Source organism: Apteryx mantelli, chromosome 1, assembly GCF_036417845.1.
Source record: "Apteryx mantelli isolate bAptMan1 chromosome 1, bAptMan1.hap1, whole genome shotgun sequence".
Lineage (NCBI taxonomy): Eukaryota > Metazoa > Chordata > Aves > Apterygiformes > Apterygidae > Apteryx > Apteryx mantelli.
Window position 1 is genome coordinate 66,521,475 of NC_089978.1, and position 20,296 is coordinate 66,541,770.

Genomic DNA, 20,296 nt, shown 5'->3' on the forward strand with positions numbered 1-20,296 from the left:
CTGTAGCATAATTCAGAAGCCATTGATGCAACTTAATTTGGGAGTTCTTTAGAAATTCTCTCTCTGCTTCTGTTTTCCAAGGCCTAAATCCTCACAGATACCAAAGTGCTACCAACTTTCTCAAATGCAGTGCTCAGCTTTTGATTTGACCCAAGGAGAGCACACACTCTGCATCACATGTAGTGGCAAAAGAGAAGGGTGAAAGAAGGGTTCATGCATGTCCTGGTTAATGTGAAAGGGTTATGGACATAAACCTGGCTCTGTGCAGCCTGAGGCAGGAACATGAACCCATATTTTCCCTGCCAAGCTCTGCAGAGTGCTCTAAATGCTAAATCAGTGCTCCTCAACCTTATGGCTCCAAGGCCACAGGATAGTCAGCACTCAAACCAATCTTCAGCCTTTTTCCATATTGTTCTTACCAGTGTTTATACTCAACTCCCAGTCTTGGTCCAGTCTCGCAGGCCGCAAGAAACCTTCTCCTGCTACTTCTGGTAATGGGAAGTTGCTCCCTCCCAGTTGTTCAGCTACAAGGTGGAGGACAGGCACAACAGAGCTGAAAGACTAGTTTGCCAGGAGCGGGAGGAACACCTTACCCCTACTGCATGTCTAACTGACTTTTTGTGTACAGGAACAATTTTGGTGGCCTAATAGAATAAGGTGTTCATAAAATGCAATAGCAATTGGCAGTAGCCAATTCAAAATATTTACATGGGAGTGACTGTCTGTGGCACTGTGGATCTTTTATCACCTGGGCACTGGGTACATGGACATCCTGAGGCACATCTTGTAAGTTTTGCCAATTTCCATGTTTGCTCAAATGTCCTTATACATACTTTTCTTACAACATTTATATACTGTTAGTTTTATCCGAAACCTGTGGTATTAAACAAAGGGAAATAACTATGTACAATAGTTGGTATTATGGTGGCATTTCTGGGATTTGAACTACAGCGTTTGTAGTGAACACTGTGATGCCTAATCACCGTTTTATTTATAGGATTTACGGGACCCAGAGGAGACAGGGGCCCAAATGGTTTACCTGGACTACAGGGGCACCCAGGCCTTACAGGAAAATCCGGTACTCCTGGATTGGCAGGATTGAAAGGCATTCCTGGTGAAGTTTTAGGAGCAGCAGCAGGTTCCAGAGGGGATGCTGGACTCCCTGGCTTTCCTGGATTGAAAGGCACTCCAGGAGATCAAGGAGTACCAGGAATTAGAGGTAACTGCTAATTCAAGTAAAGAAATATTTGACTAAGAGTTGAGGTATAAATGTAGCCAAACCAGTGATATGGAGTTGTAAGAGTCTGTGTTAGGATGCATGAGACCTACTCGTGATCTAAGCATTAAATCCCAGTGCCAGACGGTCTCCCATCCCTTCCTGATGTATCTTATGTAGTTACCAAAATGCCTGGCTCCTCCAAACAGCTTCTGGAGATCCATTGGTTGTGACCAACACTGCACTTCACACTGCATGGAGTGAAATCAGCTACAACATGATACCAAAGAACAAGATTTTGCTCGTCTTTGTTGTGTTCAGACGCATTCTTCATTTTTACCTTTGTAGTTAAGGGAATGGTTTGTAACAACGTGAGTAACACTGCTAGACTGGTGTGGTCATTATTCTGACATTTTACTTATGTATTGCATAATACTGAGCTTACTTCACACTCCCCAAAATGTTCAGATAATATATGGCCTTGCAGAATAGCAGGTTGCTCCAATGCAGAATTTGTAAATTTTAACTGAGGTCCTCTCAGGTCCAATTAGCATGATAGGATATTATACATATAGCCTATAGTAAAATGTTCATGAATCCTTTTACCTGATCAGTCTTTGGGCACTCAGGAACAAGTGAAAGATAACTTTCTATATTTATTCATGACTTTGGGGTTCATTTTATTTCATTATTTTACAGAGCTTAAAAACCATGCTAAAGTCTCTGTAGAAGACAAAGAAAATCATAGTTGCTCTACAAAATCTGACTTTGTAGGTCTCTGACTTTTATAAGAGATTTTCTATAGCACATATGGGAGTTAAGCACCCTCTGCTACGGAGTTTCAGCAGCGATTGGACACGCACTAAAACTGGGACTGTGAATCCTGCCTTGCCCTGTTGCGATGCAAGTGAGAAGTGAAGAAGGAATAGTAAATATGTCAGTGAATCAAAGCAAGGAGGTGTATCAGAGGGACTCATTTCAGAGAGTCTTCCCATGATTTTCGATACAAATAAAAAAAGAAAAGAAGAGCATGTCATTTTTCATGAATGATTTGAAGCAAGTAAAGCTGATTTCACCTTCACAAGAGCCACAGAGTGAACAAAAGAAATGAAGGAAGCTCTGTGGCATTGTGGTAAGCTGTGTTAAGTTTGAAAAAAGGCAGAAAACATCATTAAAGCTTCTAGACCAGTTTTCTGAAAAGGGGAAGAAATTCAAGATAAAACATAGACTGAAAAGAAGAAAAAAGTCTATCATTTTGTACCTCCTTTCTAAGCATTTTTGTAGAACTAACAATGAGAAATAGTTACAGCAAAGAGAAGAAGCCTTACCTGCATGTCTGAAATAAGAATCTGACCCTAAATCTCTTCTTGCCAACCTCCCAACCTGAATACATATTTCTGCTGTGGTAGTCACTTGGGCTGGACTGGAACAAATTTGGTCAAACTGGACTTTGAAATCATAGCTTGTTTCGGATAAAACCTGCATCATCTGCTCCATACTCCCTGATGCGGTGGCACTCTCCTATGAGGGCATCACCATCCTCTTCCCCATCCCTCCTCCTCCCCTCATCACAGAGAAGTGCTCCTCAGTGTAGAAAGCAGCAGCTTCCCTCCTCTCCCTTTCCCCTTCACTGTTTTTTGAGCTCAGACCTGGTGGCCTTCACTCTTCCTGCATGTGAAGGACTGTTGCTGCTGGCTCAGGTAGTGCAAAATCAGGGTTAGTCCCACTGTAGCAAACCAAACCACCAGCAAAGGATCTAGACTTCTATTTTGCTTCCTGTAAGCTTTTTTGGAAAGCTTTTAACCACGTGGCAGATAGGCTGTGAAACTTGGATTTGTATCCATAGAACCAGAGCGCTGCAAGAGCAGTTGCATCATCATATCTTTGCTTTAAACTGCTCTACTTAAAGAATGAAAAAGTTGTAAAAAATGAACAAATGAAAAAATATCTTAATCTATCGTAAAAAAAAGAAAAAAAAACATTTCCCATAACAGCTCAGGAAGTGTGAGCTAGATGAGTGGACAGTGAGGTGGACTGAGAACTGGCTGAATGGCAGAGCTCAGAGGGTTGTGATCAGCGGTGCAGAGTCTAGTTGGAGGCCTGTAGCTAGCGGTGTCCCCCAGGGGTCAGTCCTGGGTCCAGTCTTGTTCAACTTCTTCATCAATGACCTGGATGAAGGGACAGAGAGCACCCTCAGCAAGTTTGTTGACGATACAAAACTGGGAGGAGTGGCCGATACACCAGAGGGCTGTGCTGCCATTCAGAGAGACCTGGACAGGCTGGAGAGGTGGGCGGAGAGGAACCTCATGAAGTTCAACAAAGGCAAGTGCAGGGTCCTGCACCTAGGGAGGAATAACCCCCGGCACCAGTACAGATTGGGGGTTGACCTGCTGGAAAGCAGCTCTGCGGAGAAGGACCTGGGAGTGCTGGTGGACACCAAGTTAAGCCTGAGGCAGCAATGTGCCCTTGTGGCCAAGAAGGCCAATGGTATCCTGGGGTGCATCAGGAAGAGCATTGCCAGCAGGCCGAGGGAGGTGATCCTCCCCCTCTCCTCAGCCCTGGTGAAGCCACATCTGGAGTCCTGTGTCCAGTTCTGGGCTCCCCAGTACAAGAGGGATGTGGCACTACTGGAGCAAGTCCAGCGAAGGGCTACAAAGATGATTAGGGGACTGGAGCATCTCTCTTAGGAGGAAAGGCTGAGAGAGCTGGGCCTGTTTAGCCTGGAGAAGAGAAGGCTGAGAGGAGATCTTATCAATGTGTACAAGTATCTGAAGGGAGGGTGTCAAGAGGATGGGGCCAGACTCTTTTCAGTGGTGCCCAGCGACAGGACATGAGGCAACGGGCACAAACTGAAACACAGACGCTTCCATCTGAACATGAGGAAAAACTTCTTCACTGTGAGGGTGACAGAGCACTGGAGCAGGTTGCCGAGAGGTTGTGGAGTCTCCTTCTCTGGAGATATTCCAAACCCACCTGGACGCAATCCTGTGCAATGTGCTCTAGGTGACCCTGCTTGAGCAGGGGGGTTGGACTAGATGATCTCCAGAGGTCCCTTCCAACCTCAACCATTCTGTGATTCTGTGTGATTCTGTGATTAGCGTGTCTGTTCTTGATGTGTTTTGCAGTTCTGGCCAAACAGCTCCAAAAGCACATGAATTTTTTGTATGAGTGATTTTTTTTTATTTTTTATTTTAGTTTTATATGAAGCAGCTAGTGATTCCTTGATATCATCTGCTCCATTAGTGCTTCAGAATAGAGCTCTAATCTTTATTCTATTATTGAGGAAACTCACTTGATGTGACCTGATTTTCCTCTCAGTTGTAAAGCACATGTAGCTACATTCAAGTCAATGGGCATACACTGATATGAGCTGAAGAAAGAAATGAGACCTATTTGACCTGCATTTTATGTGCTATGTACTTTTGAAGTCCCATACACTACTGCTTCTCCATTCTGAATACAAAGCAGGCATTACTTTTTTAATCTTGAAGGACTTGACACCCATGTTGCTTTTATTTAGTAAAGATGTTAATTTCCAGTGCACTAAATACTGTAGGACCAGGGCTGTTTTGCCTAGGAATATTTATGAATCTTGTAATAATGCCCTATAACAACATTAGCTGAAAATTTCTGAGCAATAACACAAAACCAGAACACATTGTCTGCCTTAAATTTTCCCATTTCTGCCTACCACATTTCAGAAAACATTTAGAGCATTATTTCTGTAGTTCTGTCAGCTGTCTTATTTAACTCTTACAAAGATATATAAAGAGATAAAGAGAGAGTTCAGGAATTACAGAATTACTGGAGTCAAAAATGGAAGAAACCTGCTCTGCCTATGTCTATCTGATGCTGAATTGTTTCCATTCATTTGACAGACCTAGTCAGTCTTTCCGATGAAAACATTGAGATTAGTACTGATAATGTCAGTTATTTAAGAACTAATAAGCAGTCTATTAATTTGATCTTCCTGTACTCACTGAATATTTGGAGGAGAAACGTATTCTAAAAGAACAGTGCATACACACCAGCTTAGCGAAGTAATATATAATAACCAGCTCTCTGGATATTTATGCTCTCTAATGCATGATTCTGGTATTTTAGGATCGGATGGTAATCCAGGTTTGCCAGGACCCAAAGGTGACCCGGGGCCCCAAGGTCTCCCTGGTTTGGTCGGTTTGCCAGGAAGACCAGGAACGCATGGATTCCCAGGGGCACCAGGAAATCCCGGGCAAGACGGTGGGCCTGGTCCACAAGGACCAGTCGGTGAGCAATTACTGCTGTCCTATATCACTTCTCCTCCTATGCCTGGGCAACCATAATCTTGGGATTGTGGTACATGCCATGCTTTAATTCCCAATCAGCAAAATGACAGTAATAATGCAGGCACTCATGGACAGTGATTGTGAATTATGCTGATGTCGCAGATACCGGTGGGAGTGACGATGGTCCTCACTGTCAGGGCTGCTGCTTTTCCTTTTAGAGCCATCTGCCAGGCCAGGTCAGAGCTTTCTGGTAACAGGCTGGGAGAACAGAGCTGCGAAAATGGGAATTGCATCATGGAAAAAGGACTTAAATTAAAGAGGATGGGGAGGGAAAAGTTAGAAGAGGGTATAGAACCAGACTGACAGAGCAACTGCAAACGAGGCTGGTTTGCAATTGTCCTCTGAGAAGAAGTGATCTGCTTTGTAGCACCAAGATTGTACTTTATCTAAGAAAATGTTTTTATAATTGATTAGCTGCTTTTTCTTCATAATCATTTCTGCAGTTGTTTGCTGAAAAAAATCCTAATCCCTCCACCTCACCTTCAATGTGGTATGGTAGCAGTTTTCAATCTGTCTAGCTACCTTGTATGAAGTAGTCATGTATTTCAGAATGCTTTTCATCTCCCTTTTCCCACATTCACGTTGCAGGTCCACCTGGGGCTAGGGGGGAAGACGGTGAAAGAGGTTTTCCTGGTCCCGTGGGCCTGAAAGGTCTGTCTGGTGACAAAGGTGAAACAGGTTACCCAGGATTACAGGGCATACCTGGTGTGACTGGTCCCCCTGGCATAAGTGGAATGGATGGCTTTCCAGGTGAAAAAGGTAAGCTCTTAGCAGCTATATTAAAAAATATATATTGCTCGAAGCTATTCTGAGATTAACAGGACACATTTGCTGCTGGGGTAACTCTGTTAAAACAGTAGAATTATGGTCACAGGCCAAATATATTTCAAAATCACTGTTACTGTTTCCCCCTGTGTTATGCTTGCCTAAAAGCTAGCTTGTGACACATAGCCCTGTCTAGAAGGGCAATGGCAGTTTTATTTCTCCTTTTGAAAATAGATTGTATTTACTATTTGCTGTCTCCAAAAGTCTTTCCCTTGTCCAAGGCCCACTGACTCTCAGTGGAATTAAGAGAGATGTTTCCCCAAACCCTTGCTTTAAAATTTTTGAAGGTTGGCAAGTCATATGCTGAGCAATGCCATCTACAGACACAGGACCTTAACGGTGAATTTTACCAGAATACTAATCTTTTATACAAAGAAGGTGAGATTCTCACTTGCCAGCTACAAAAGTGCTACGTATAATGCAAGGTGTCTGCGCCACACGGAGAGTTTCAGCAGAATTCAGCTCTACGTGGAAGCGACTGAAACAGAAAGGGGAGGTGCATGCCTAAAACGCATGCGGCAATTTCATCCGTTGGGGAGATCAGACTCAGCTAAGACTTTCTGCCTGGGATTACTCTGGAGTTTTGGTCATTTCTCGTTTGAGACGAATGAAGATCTGTAGTTAGAATGTCCCAGGTAAAATAGCACCTCTTGTTTCAAAAAGAGGAGATGACTGGAGTGGAACTAGGTACTAGCTCATCTCTAGAGGAGGGGTTGAACTGGTATTTCAGATACAGCCCTTTAGTTCTTGCCATGTCCACAGACTTCCCTTCTGGGGAAGCAGAGAACTCGAGTGCCTAATTTGGAGCTGCAGATTCCCCTATGCAGCAAGGCACCAAAACCAAGCCCTGCAGCGCTGCCCTTTTCATATAGTTTTAGTCCTGCGTTCTTAGCTCACATTTACTTAGTCCACAGAAATCTGTTTGAGTGATGCAACAATTTTCTTCCGCTTTCTTCTTCAAAGGCTTGAGGGGTTCGCCCGGCGTCGATGGCTTCAAAGGCATGACGGGCCTAAAAGGCAGACCAGGAATCAAAGGAATCAAAGGAGAATTTGGCTTGTTTGGCTCGCAGGGTGATAAAGGTGCACAGGGCGCACAAGGCTTTAAAGGTATTTACTTAAGGGTGTTACCGGTGTTTGCTTTTCACATATGAAGAACTATTTTACAAGGATACAAAGATAAAGAGGACACATTTTTGACATGGTAAATTTAGCTCAGAAATTCCTCCATCATCTACTTCACACATGGGCCTCAGTCTGAGAGGCCTGGATTTTAGGCTCAAGGAGAGGTTGGTTGTCTGCAAATATATAACATGCTTAGTTTGGGGTCAGACACCTTGCTGTTCGACTGAGTTCAGATAGCGGCACCGCTAGGCACATGCAGCACTTAACGGAGCTTTTTGCCAGAAAAGATGAGGTGATTTGGGGGAAAGTACTTAGATTTTGCATCAGTTGCACTGTGAAGGCACCTAAAAATGTGTAACAAAGATCAAAGGCACGGCACTGAAATATTCAGAAAACCATGCAAGTAAGTAGACAGGATTCAGAAACATAGCATTTAAAATGAAATTAACACTGTAACTCAGTCCCCTTTTCCTTGCATAGAAATATCTTTAAATCCACTTTTTGTCACAAGGCCAAAATGTTCATTCTGGGGACCTAGAGATAGATACTTAAGAAAAACTGGCCTGAAATTCAAAGGCTGCAAAGCAGTGCTCCCGGTAATTCAGTGGATACCTGAGCAAAATGCAACTAAGAAAACAGCACGCTGCTAGCTAAATGCAGGTTAACTTATATCACTTTTAGGCACCTCAAGTCAAAAAACCTAACTTAGTGAAGAAAAGATTTTATGGTGTATTATAGGACAATATATAATCATAGGAGACAAGCCTAGATGGGTGGCCTGTCTCCTGCACAAAGAGACAGACACGCAGTCTATTTGGGTTCTTTCTTCAGGATATTTACGGGTGTCACTGGTAATCTCCAAAGAAAGAAGAGGAACAAAACAAATAGCTTTTTACAAATCCAAACACTGTTCTGCCCAAGCCTGTCTGCTAAAGCCCTCTTTGACTTGAGAGTTTCCCTTTCACAGGAACTAACCTACTTTTCTGTGCTTTCTCCAGTGTGCTTTTTGGCTTTTATAATCACATGATACCTAACTGATCTGCTGAGAGGTAAATTATCTATCAGAGAGGAGCCTGGGTTCAGCTCCCCAGAATTGTATGTACAACAGTTTAACTCAATTTTCTTTTCTTTTTAACTTTCTTTTTTTTTCATTTTTCATTTTTTGCGCTTAACTGTTCTGCTGACATGTTGTATTGATACAGGTCCCTTTTTGTACAAGCAGGTTTTCCATAGCTTCCATTAACCCCAAGACTTTTTGCTAAGTTTGCTCTTCTGTTCGCTCTTTTTCCAGCATGGTGCACCCAACTAGTTTTTGTAAATCTGGTTGTCTTTTTCCCTTGAGGTGACCGTGGAGATCAAGGCCCCCCAGGAGAACCCCCAGAGCTTAAGCCTGGCATGCTGAAGGAAGTTAAAGGTGAAAAAGGAGAAGTTGGAGAAATTGGCACAAAGGGATTCTTTGGCTTGAAAGGTCAGTGGTCGGAGCAAAATAAAGCAAGCGCATTCAGGGTTGTTGATCGGTGTCTAAATACTTGTGTCTGTTACCATTTTAAATATTCTTCACTCATTGTACCACTGTGCTGCTGCCCACCCAAAAAACTCCCTGATAATAAAAGCTGAGCTCCTGGCTGAGTTTCCCAGACAGCCACCCCCAGTGAAATCTTTTCTGTATTTACGCTATTGTGTGCACTGCCTTTTTATACTAGAGCGTTGCGGTGCCTTCTCTCTGTGCTTAGAGAAGGCCACCAGCACGGCATAACTTTTGCATACAGAGAACGGCATATCAGCCTTCCCTGCTTTTATATTTTAAGTCATTTTTCTTTTTCCGCCTCCGCAGGTAGTAAAGGAATGCCCGGCCTCCCTGGGAAGACGGGAACTCCCGGCTCCCCCGGGCATCCCAGTTATGTAGCTGGGGTGAAAGGGGACATCGGTGCTAAAGGACTCACAGGTCTGAAGGGGTATCCTGGTCCAGCTGGCTCTCCTGGCATCAGAGGCTTCCCTGGGAGCACAGGAGGCAGGGTTAGTTAATGTCCGAGAGGGAGTAACAGTGTCCTTTTGCTGGCGTTCAGCAAAAGCTTAGTGAGCATCTCTCACACCTTTAAAACTCTGCCTGGCAGCTAAAGTACAAAGGTAACAAATACAATAAAAACTGAGTAAAGGGGCCAAAGGTATAAGGCATCCTCTGGATAAAATATTTTCCTTTGATCTTTCCACTGTTCATTGAGCACTCCTAAGAATCTTTACCTTACTTTTCTCATTGGGAGACATTATCCAAATTCCAGACACCAGCTTTTAGCTGATGAGGACCCAGATCTTCCTTCTAGCTCCTTGGTACTGTTACCATAGCTGCTGGTAAAAATCATTCTCAACACTAGGCTTACTCTTCCCTTTCTCTCAAGACTGATTGTGCCACAGCTATAAATTACTCACTCACTGTTACTCGTCCTAAGAATACAAAGTCTAAGAATCTGAGCAATTCACCAAGATTTAGTGTGACAGCAAAATAAGTCACATTAAAAAAGAAAAAGAGCCTTGCAAAAGGCCTAACAACAGACTCACACATACCTTTTATTTAACAGACTCAAAAACTGCATTCCTTTCTCAGGTATGTTTGCCTCTAGATTGCAATGGGACTTTTTCCTAACTGAGGGCTGCAGGATTCAAAACTGGCACTACTATATATGCGTAATATAATGTTCCCAATTTCAAATTTAACTGTTTGCCAGCACAACTTATCACCTGGTTTGCGTTGGTTTGGTTTAACTAATTTTAGCCAAATGGCTGAAATTAAGTACTACAGAAACTCAGAAATAATAAATACAATGAACTTCTTTAATATTTCCAAACTGTGCTGCTTGGAAGGCTGAACAAATCTTCATTTTCATAAACTTTTGTCTGTCTTTCATCATACAATAGGGAGAAAAGGGTATTCCAGGAATTTCAGGCCATTTTGGTACTACTGGCTCACATGGTGAAATAGGTGAGTTTGTTCTCTTGTCTAAGCTTTCTTTGTATTTGTTAATCAACAAATTCACACCGTTAAGTTCTTAAGAGTCTTAGAGAGTCTTAAAACAGTCTTAGAGTATGATATAGTAAATGAGTATATCATACCCTAAGACTCTTAAGTATGTCATACTCTAAGACTGTGGTAAGTGAGTATATCACACTGTAAGACTGTTAAGACAGTCTTAAAGCATAATATAGTCTTACAGCATAATATAGTAAATGTGGACATTTGTGAAAAGGTTAATATTGTTAATTTCATGCAACATGTATTGCCCCTGAATAAGTCCATCCCGGGGTGGGGTGGGAGGAGGATCTGTTCTAAAGACTTTATGTTTTCCTTTCTTTAACTTCTCCTTCTTTTTTAATTTTATCACTTTTTTCTAGAAAGATAATGATCAGTGAACTTTGCCTTGAAAGCTGCAACTTATTCAAAATAACAGGAATTATTTATTTGAATTAAAGCTTTACCACTCGTTTGTTAATTTTTCCTTGAAATAGGTGAGCCAGGAGAAACCGTAAACTTACCAGGAATGCCAGGACTTAAAGGGGAAGTTGGTGTGCCAGGCTTAACAGGTATTAATTTCACAGTTACTCTGGGTGTATTATTTTCATATATAAAAGTCCACAGAGGCAAAGACAGAGAGTTTAGCACGTGCTTTTGACGGCTGCAGAAGCTATGTTCTCATGACGGCTCCTGAAGAGATGTATCTTTTCTTTATTGAAATGAATATGTGCTATGTTTACCTCTTAAACTGAAAGTGCAGGTATGGCAGTAAACATCAATCACATGCAACTCTAGTAAAACATTTTCATATAACGTTTTGCCATCGATGACAAAAGGAGCAATATCAGGCCATAATTATGTAAGATAGGATGGCCAAGTCAGGTCGTTTTTGGATTGAATTGGTTAGGTAGTGGTTTAAAATTGGAGCTATCCCAGCACAACCAGCACACTTTAATAACACTGCCATTTTCCACATAATGTGGGGAGTACTTTTTAAAACAAATTTAATGACAGATTGGCTAACATGCTATGGAAGATTATTTGTTCTCCCAGGCTATACAAGCACACTGAATAAGAAGAATTTCTTTGCGCAGCAAGACCAGGACCCATTCAGTAGGCAACTGATGTTACGCTTGTTAGCTTCGGGTCATATAGAAATTATTGAGAGGATATATGGTTTTTATATTGTTGCAGGCTTAAGAGGAGGCACAGGACAAAAAGGAGAAGGGGGCGAGCCTGGTTTCCCAGGAATTGAAGGCCTCAAGGGCATCCAGGGTATCCCTGGCTCTGTGGGACAGGAAGGTAAAATATTCTTCCTTTTAACACTCCTAAGAGTAAAACTGGTTAAGAAGAGAAAGAAAAAATACTGTCTTCCCTGAAAAGAAAGTCATTAAGTTTTTAAAATACTGATCATTCTGTAAATTGATAAAGAGCAGTAAAAAAGATGTGGAACCGCCAAGAGAACTTATTAGGAGGAAATTTCAAAAGATGAACCCTGATCATACTGTTTTTTCCTTTTTTATAGTGGTCATGTGTCTAGTCAAAGTGTTGTATTGCTGGCATACTCAAGTATTCTAATGCTATTTCAATACTATAAGGAAGTGGGCATTTCAATGCTCTTTTCCAACATAAATGAAATAAAATATCCCACAGGACCCAGTTATGAAGCCAGTTTAATTGGCTGACTGTACAAGAATTTAGGGAAACAGAAGCCAGGTTCTGCTCTGGATCATGAACTTGTAGCTTAAAAACATATCTTGTTGTAGGAAGAGCATGAAAATGCTCTCTCAGACCAGCTGTTCCACATGTTTGTCATATAGGGCTTAGAAACTCCAGCTGAGATAGATTGGAGCAGTTTTGGTAGGTACCTCCCTGAGAACAAACCTAGTCGGATCAGCTTTCCATTCTGAAAGACTAAACAGATTGGGCAGAAGGGGAAACTGAGGCGCACGCAAATGAAATTACTTATTGTAAGTGCAAATGGTAGTAAAATGATTGTTTTAATAAGAGAAGCCCGCTATATTTCTCAGGTTATCAGAGACATGAAATTTTAATTAATTGTTTTGCATACTTTGTCCCTCCTACCTTTTCTTTCCTGAGTTTTGTTACATTTGGATGAATGGTGTCATTTCGTACAACAACTTCAGCGTAAAAAGCCTTCATTTCACTACCTGTGAGAACAACGATAGCACAAGTCAGCATTTTAGGCTGTCATGTTTTAAGGACACTCATGAGCAATATTTTATAATTGCTGTATAGGTTTGCCAGGACTGGTCGGCCCACCAGGGCAGCAAGGAAGCCCCGGGACTCCCGGCTTCCAAGGTGTAAAGGGAATTCCTGGCTGGCCTGGCTTACCCGGACAAGCAGGTATATGTACCACTCTAGCTACTCGGTCATTTCACTGTGAGCGCATGCTGTGGTTCCTTAGGGATGAAGAAGAAAGGGGTCTTTTTGCAGTTCAGGGTGACGTAGCTCCCTGTAATAAGCATTCATTACTCGTGAAGTTCAGATGCTTTAATGAAGACCTGTGTGGTTACACTGTGATTTATGTGCCCTGAAGGACTGGAATGTAAGGGGGTTCACATTAAGTGATTGTGACCTCTCAACCAAGAAAGTAACTTCCAGTAAATATTTTCATTTTTCATGACAGCTAAAAAACCCCATAAGATTATTTAAAATGCAGCAAGAGTGGTGATATACAGTATTAGAATATTAGAATGTGGCATTAGATAGCAAACAATATAATTGTCCTACATCATCACCAAAAACAGTTAACTGATCCAACATGTGTAGTTGGAAAGGTGACTTATGACTCAAACATAATTCTGCTATCAAAATATAGGCAATATTTGAAAACGAAACTGTTTATGTCACAGGTTACAGAATCTCTTTGGTCTGATCCCTTAATACCTGAAAGTAAGCAGGTTTTTGTCTATAGGATAGCCAGAAATTGCCCTGTTTTTAGTGAGTTTCGTCTATCTGAATCTGCATGAAATCTAAGCTAATATGGTCATGAAAGCTGCCTTTATAGACAGTGAAGAGAGGGACAGACACTTATGTTTGTGCAGGTTGAATTGTCCCCCAGAGCTATGTAGCTCTGTCCATTGATTACAGAGATACCTGTCTAGCTTAAACATCATGCTTAACTCTTAGACAGGTACAAACAGATGGGATAATTTTTACTTGTAACAGCAGCTTTATAATCACATTTAAGAGTGTACAATTATGCCATAATTGTCTTGGTTTGAGGTTTTTGGAAAACTATGGTATTAACAAAATTGTGGTAGCAAGAGTAGAAGAGCAGATTGTTACCAGACAGATCAGAGATTTTTTTAAAAAAAATCTCATAGTTAGTTTATTAGATAATACTAAACTTTGTCAAAAAATATGGAGTGAGTGTATTTGTTTAATAAGCTTATTGTAATGAATTCATTTGCATGTAATATAAAAGATTTTGACACAGAATTGTATTTAATCAAGCACTTCAATTTTTTGCCAAAGAATATGTACAGTCTTATACATACTATTAAAATAATCTTGAGTGTAATGTTTAAACAGGTTCACCTGGCTCAAGAGGAATTAGTGGATTACATGGTTTACCAGGTACTAAGGGCTTACCAGGATCACCAGGTAAGTGAGAATTTTATTCGGCCTGTTTACAGGCACTTTATTGTGTTGGCTATTACGCTGCAAGTTTGATGTGTGAGATCTTTGCAACGTAGCTTTCTTAACTGTGTCAATGCAAAGCCCAGTGTGCTGATCAGGCCCTGGTGGAATTTGTCTTGTTATTGTGGGATCTGGCAAACAACTAAATATATTTTACATACTGCAACACAGATGACTTAGACCACAACTTCAAATCATAATTCCTTTGCTCTTGTAAAGTGAAAGCATTAAGACCGTTAATTTTTTTCCATTACAGGCTTATGTATTTAGTAAAACAGCATTCTCTGTACATGTGCATTGGCATGTTGAGATATTATCACACCCAGAAACCTTTCAGCTTTTTGCTTAATTGTAAACAACTCCACAACAGGTCCAGATGACTACGGCACTGCAGGTTTCCAAGGTATTGTTGGTGACAAAGGGGAGGCAGGAGAATCAAGCAGAGTTGAAGGCAGCCGAGGACCTCCGGGCCAAAAGGGAGACAGAGGTGTTCCAGGTTCGTGCTCTGGAGAATGGGATTTGCTTATTCCTCATTTCAGCTGTGGGTGTGCAAAATCTCATGAAATGCAATATAGTACAGACAGCTGTGTAGGACGACTCTAGGAGCAGTGCCCGACGTGGGGACGGTCATTATTTGGCCTTATTGCCAGGGCTCAGGCAGCCCTTGCTCAGAGGGGGAGACGTGTGTTGCTAAATGCTGCACAAGCCGCCCCCTCCACGTGAGGCTGGGGCCCCCCCCGGAGCAGCGGCACCTTGCAGCGCCCACCGAGCTCAGCGCCCTGCAAAGGCCGGAAGCTGCTCCCGGCCACCAGCTCACACACTATTCTAAGTGCGTAAAGAGGCTCCAGTTACATCAGTGCTTATGGGGGTTTTTTTCCCCCTTTTTGTTGCAAGTCCTTCCCTGTTTATCTTTCTTCAGAAAGCCTCTCTGTCCATCACCGCGTGATTGTAGCTGTGATCTCCCCTGAGCGCTGTCCTCACACACAGCCCTTTGCTCCTGCTGTCACCTCCCGTGCTGCGCAACCACACAGCTTTCCCGCTCAGCCCCACTTGCTGCAGCAGCGACTGTCCCAGCGACGCTCGCCACTGGCTGTTCTTCTCCCATCAGGGAATCACCAGGCTGGCGTTATGGATGAATCAACTGACTGCAGTTTTTTTTTTTTAAAGTTTTCCAACATTTTGGCTCTGAAAGGAATAAGGACTGGCATATGCATGAAACCATACTGCTTCTGCCTGCTTTCTTCAGTGGCTTATTCCTGTTTATTTGTATTATGCTTTGTTATTACTAACATGCTGTGTCTTCTCAAACACCACTCGAGATTTACTGCCAAGTCCTGGAAGAAGCAGCTATTTGGCTTATTTCACTCATGTTTGTTTGTCAGGATTTAATATTTATAAATTTTTATTAAAATATTGACTAGCCAAAAGGGGTTTTGTGGTTTCCTGACAACTTGCATCAGTCTTCCATTCAAAAGGATAATTTGTCATTGGTGGGCTGATTAACAATTTTCGTCTAGAGAGAATTTCCTTGGATTCAGATTATTTGGTTTTAGTTGAACCAAAAAAACCTAAGGGTCTGTGATCCCTGACACCATAGGACACAGAAGTGCAAAGCTGCTTTGTGTTCTGCTTCATGTACCTAGGATATTTTGAGAATATATTTTACCTTGAAAAAATATTTTGCCTGGAGGCACAAGATTATTACCACAGTAAGATGTAATTAGCTATCCATAGAGCTTCGGAGCAGATCTAATTTTTTGTTTTTTATAAAAAAAACTGTGCAACATAGTCTGAAAAAATAAAACAAAAATCAGTAGGAGCTGCAGGTGTTTTTTATTTTGAAAATCCTACTCTTCATACTTAGTATAAGTTGAGTCTGTATAATTGCAGCTGTGCATTTTCCCTGCAGTGCTGATTATTTATTCTCTTCCTTTCAGGAACACAAGGACCCTTTGGCGTTCCAGGGCAGGACGGATTTCCAGGGCTTCCTGGGATTTCAAATATATCAGGATATCCTGGTGATAAAGGTTCTCCAGGTCTAGACGGAGTGCCAGGTAATTCATGCCTTGTGCCCCTCAGACAACAATAGAAGGTTAATTACAGTGTAAGGCAACAGCAATCACTGTGATTTTCATCTTGATTCAGTAAAGCATCCCTATTAAAGGTAACACAAAAGTACATGTCTCGATACTCCATGAATAAGCTTTAGAGAAAACTCATGGTATATCAAATAGGGATAAAACTATCCAATGCAAAAGGCAGTTCCTCTGGGTTGTCTTGAAAGGGTTTGGTTTTCATTCAAATAACGGATTTAATGATCCAATTTTTTCTAACAACTTTCAGAAGCATTATGCTAGCTTAATACTTTAAAATCTCAGATTGGTTGCACACTTGCAAGCCTAGGAATGTTATCTTAATCATTCACCAATTTTTCCTACACAAAATTATTAGGCAAACTATATTATGTGGGAAAGCATTAGCTCTTCTTCCTTCTAAAAGTCCATGCATGAGCCTGCTTCTCTCGTATACTCGAGACAACCAGTCTGTGGCTCTGTATATTTGGAAGCTGATATACCTGTTGTTTGCTGGACTGCACAATTATTTCAAACTTTAGTGCCACAGTGAAGCACTTGTAGCAGAAGTTACAGGTGTCCCAGTGTCACCTTTGTATGACATATGGAAGTTTTAATGTAAACTCAGCAAAAACTTAAATGGGTAAACTAGCCATGAAACCAAGAAAATACCTAGGTTTTCAAATGCAAAGAGAATGTTAGTTAGCCTAACTTTGGATACTGCTTCCCACTTCCCAGACTGTCATTGGGTTAAAAAAAAATAAAAATAGAAGCAGTCAGGAGAGTAAGCACCAGAACACCATCTCCCAGCTGAAATGCTGAGATAGACATGGTGCTCTCTTACTTGGCCCACTGCTTCTCACGTTCTTATCCACATGTGATCCAACTTTAACAGGCAGAGTGGCAGATGCTGCACTCCAAACCTTAGTTAGTAAGTCCCTCTCTCCTTGGAAACAAGGTTCAAATCTACATCTTGCATCAGGCAGAGGTGGTAACTGAACAAAAAGCTGCCAGGTTTAGCTTCAGGCAATAGGTAATTCCAGAAAAAAATGCTGTTACCATAATTTCAAGACAGAATGAGATACTTATTTGTAGCCAGATGTTCAACTGAAGCACTGAAGTGGAACAGTAGGTCCTAACCTTATTTACCACCAGGCACTGAGTCAGGTACCTCAGTGCTGTCTGGTTTCCCTCCAGTTATTTATTTGGAGAATTTAGGACCCCACAGGGAGGCACTTAGTGAAGTGGGGCATTTGCTGGGGAAGAGCAGCTCCTCAAAGGCTGTATCTCAGTAGACACCTCAGTTCTGCTGGAGTCTGGCTTTAGATGACACCATGCTTTATGGGATTTAGCTCTAATTCCTCTGCCACTGCAGCAGAAGAGCATGCCAGGCTAATAGCAGGAGTAGTAGGAGTGCTGAATGAGTCTATTGAGGCACTAAGCATTAGCTCCCTGCTTAAATTAAGGAAATAAAACCTGACAGGGTACAATTAGAAAGCACTGTTAGTTCTCCATATGTCCAGGTTTTAAGGCAGTATAATCAGATTATAATCCCAATGTGCTCTAAACAGGCTACCCAGGACTACAGGGGCAGCCTGGGATACCGTCTCCACCAGGAAGCAAAGGAGAAAGTGGACAAGCAGGTGTGAGTGGACAAATTGGCCCAAAAGGAATTAGAGGTGATCCTGGACCAGCAGGAAGACTGGGGATTTCAGGGTACCCAGGACCAAAAGGTAAGGGTGGGGAAGGCTGGTCATCTGGGGGCCATTCTGTGCTACCGCAGATTTAGTAGCACGACTCTTGAATTCACATGATCTGCATTGAAATGCAATAATACCATGTGTCATTTTGCATTAAAGGTCATAAGGGTGAACAAGGTGTCATCGGCTTTATGGGCACAGTAGGATTTCCAGGTGATTTGGGACCCAGCGGACCCAAGGGGGATAGAGGAGTTACTGGTGAGTAAAGAGAATCAGATGCTTGCCTCTTTCTAAACTGCTAGTTTTGCAGCTACACAGAGCCAATGTGACTGGCCCTGCTTTGAGCAGGAGGCTGGGCTAGATGCCCTCTGGAGTCCCTTCCAACCTACATGATTCTCTGTGAGCCCTGGCAAATTCCCGTGGACAGATATCTGAATTTAACATGGGTAGTTTACTGTTTGCCTCAATTAAATTTATTTTGTTCGAGGTGCCAACTTCAAATTCAGAGCCATTTTTGGAGGGGGGAAAAAAAAGGAAACATTTGTGATTTAAACTAGCACTTGTGCTAAACCTGCAGACTAGGCCTACTGGATATTTAGAAATATTAAAAAAATCCCTCTCTCCATCTATATGAACTGTCATGTACTTATGTCTCCAGAAGCTCACCAAAAGGTAATGCTGCACTTCCAAGGGCTGTTGGCTGTTTTGGGGAAACGTCACAATTTCCAATGTCATAACTAAGGGAGCGATAGCATCATTGATTTCCTTTTGCTTATCTTTATGCTGTCCAAGAAAAGACACTCCCCATCTTCATACACATTCCTCCAGTACAGTAAATATAGCTGCTGTACCCAAGGTGGTGAATTACAGAAAATGATCCCTTTCTCAGATTTGCAGCCAAGCAACAGCAAGTCTGTAGATGAAAGCACACTAAAGAAATACAAGGCTTTTTGTCAAACTATCTCCTCTTGCTTCCTATTACAGGCTTTCAGGGGCCTCCAGGCTCTCCTGGGCTGCCCCCGCTTCCTCCAAGGTTGGTAGCTGAGCAAGGTTCACCAGGACCCCGTGGAACTATAGGACCCCAAGGAAGCTCAGGAGACATGGGACCTCAGGGCCCACCGGGTGATCCAGGTAAGAGTCACACGCTCAGAGAAAAGCTTGGTTCCCCCTAGAACGAGGCCATCAGAGCACTGCTTTGGCTCTCTCCAATGCTAAGTTCTACGATTCAGAAAGGAGTCAAATTTGGGTCTTTCAACATTAGGGGGTTGGCTTTCCTCCTCCTTGTCCTAACATTCAGACTGTAACCAAGACAGGAGAAAACTTTGGCAACACTCACATAACCCAAGCAACATCTTTCAAGGATCTCATTAAAATCCAGACTGAAAGTCTCTGATGGAAATGGGTGCATCCATGAGAGCATGCTTTGACCCAGGGAAGGTAACGCAGTTAGTGATGTGCAAACCTGACGCAGCACACTTGGCCTACTGACCTCATCAGGGATGTGTGGTGCTAGCAAGAGTGAAAGGTCAGAGCTGTGGGACTCGTGTAGTCTTGATCACTGCAGCCTTTTCCAGTGAAGTCAGTGCTCTTTGAGCAAGAACCATAGGATCTTGCTTTTAGTGTAAATTGGTAAACCTGGCAGATAGGGCTGAACATGTGCAAGTAGAGCAGTTTAAAGTGGGTAGCGTGTGTCTATCACTGCAGTCACTGTGCTCATTACCCTTGTTGGTGCAAGGTTTCAGAGGCTCACCCGGGGACGCGGGACCCCAGGGCAGGGGCGGCCTTCCAGCTCCTCCCGGCGTCAGAGGGGAACAAGGAGCAACAGGGTTTCAGGGCCCGGTGGGATTTGAAGGTAAGTCATATTGCACAAGCACTTTTTCCCTCTCTCCCATTTCACTGCCATAAATTGTTCTGTAGCTACTGTATCACTGGCCAGGGGAGGACAGGAAGAGAAAGTTTATGTCTTCACAGTTCTTTCACAAGGTACCACTGACTAATTTTTTAGGGAGGCAGTTTAAACCAAAGTTTTCAGAATAAGTTTTGTTAGAAGTAGTGCTCAGTGCGTTCATATGAATAAGTTTGTTCTGATCTGAGTGTATGTTTGTATTTGTTGTCTCTAATTACTTCTGCCTAGAGTTCTACTAGCAGTTACATTCATGTAAATAAATGTTTGGATAGGTGATAGGTAATGTTTAAGGGAACATATTTATAAAAGAAACACCTGTGTGCTTATTCAGTCAAAAAGCAGAAACATTACCATCTTAACTAGCTAAAGCACACACAAAAAAAAAAGTATTTGCAGAACATAGTTTTAACTCTATGAAGCAAATGCAAGAAACTCAAAAAACATTGGTTAATCTTGA

The 20,296-nt window shown here is 42.2% G+C and overlaps 1 protein-coding gene across 3 annotated transcripts in view; it reads left to right on the plus strand.

Annotated features, from left to right (window-relative positions):
* COL4A2 (collagen type IV alpha 2 chain) overlaps positions 1-20,296 on the plus strand; it is a 152,474-nt gene that overhangs the window by 126,275 nt on the left and 5,903 nt on the right. For 2 of the 3 annotated variants that reach the window (XM_067293899.1, XM_067293893.1), the window contains exons 29-45: positions 998-1,219; positions 5,321-5,482; positions 6,130-6,300; positions 7,330-7,473; positions 8,831-8,956; positions 9,323-9,504; positions 10,402-10,465; positions 10,990-11,064; positions 11,690-11,797; positions 12,755-12,862; positions 14,054-14,125; positions 14,532-14,657; positions 16,099-16,215; positions 17,805-17,966; positions 18,093-18,191; positions 18,918-19,064; positions 19,669-19,785. In XM_067293899.1, the coding sequence (XP_067150000.1) occupies positions 998-1,219; positions 5,321-5,482; positions 6,130-6,300; positions 7,330-7,473; positions 8,831-8,956; positions 9,323-9,504; positions 10,402-10,465; positions 10,990-11,064; positions 11,690-11,797; positions 12,755-12,862; positions 14,054-14,125; positions 14,532-14,657; positions 16,099-16,215; positions 17,805-17,966; positions 18,093-18,191; positions 18,918-19,064; positions 19,669-19,785 (2,202 nt within the window). Of the gene's footprint in view, positions 1-997; positions 1,220-5,320; positions 5,483-6,129; positions 6,301-7,329; positions 7,474-8,830; positions 8,957-9,322; positions 9,505-10,401; positions 10,466-10,989; positions 11,065-11,689; positions 11,798-12,754; positions 12,863-14,053; positions 14,126-14,531; positions 14,658-15,080; positions 16,073-16,098; positions 16,216-17,804; positions 17,967-18,092; positions 18,192-18,917; positions 19,065-19,668; positions 19,786-20,296 lie in introns of those variants that run through there. The other variant, XM_067293906.1, reaches the window with a different exon arrangement.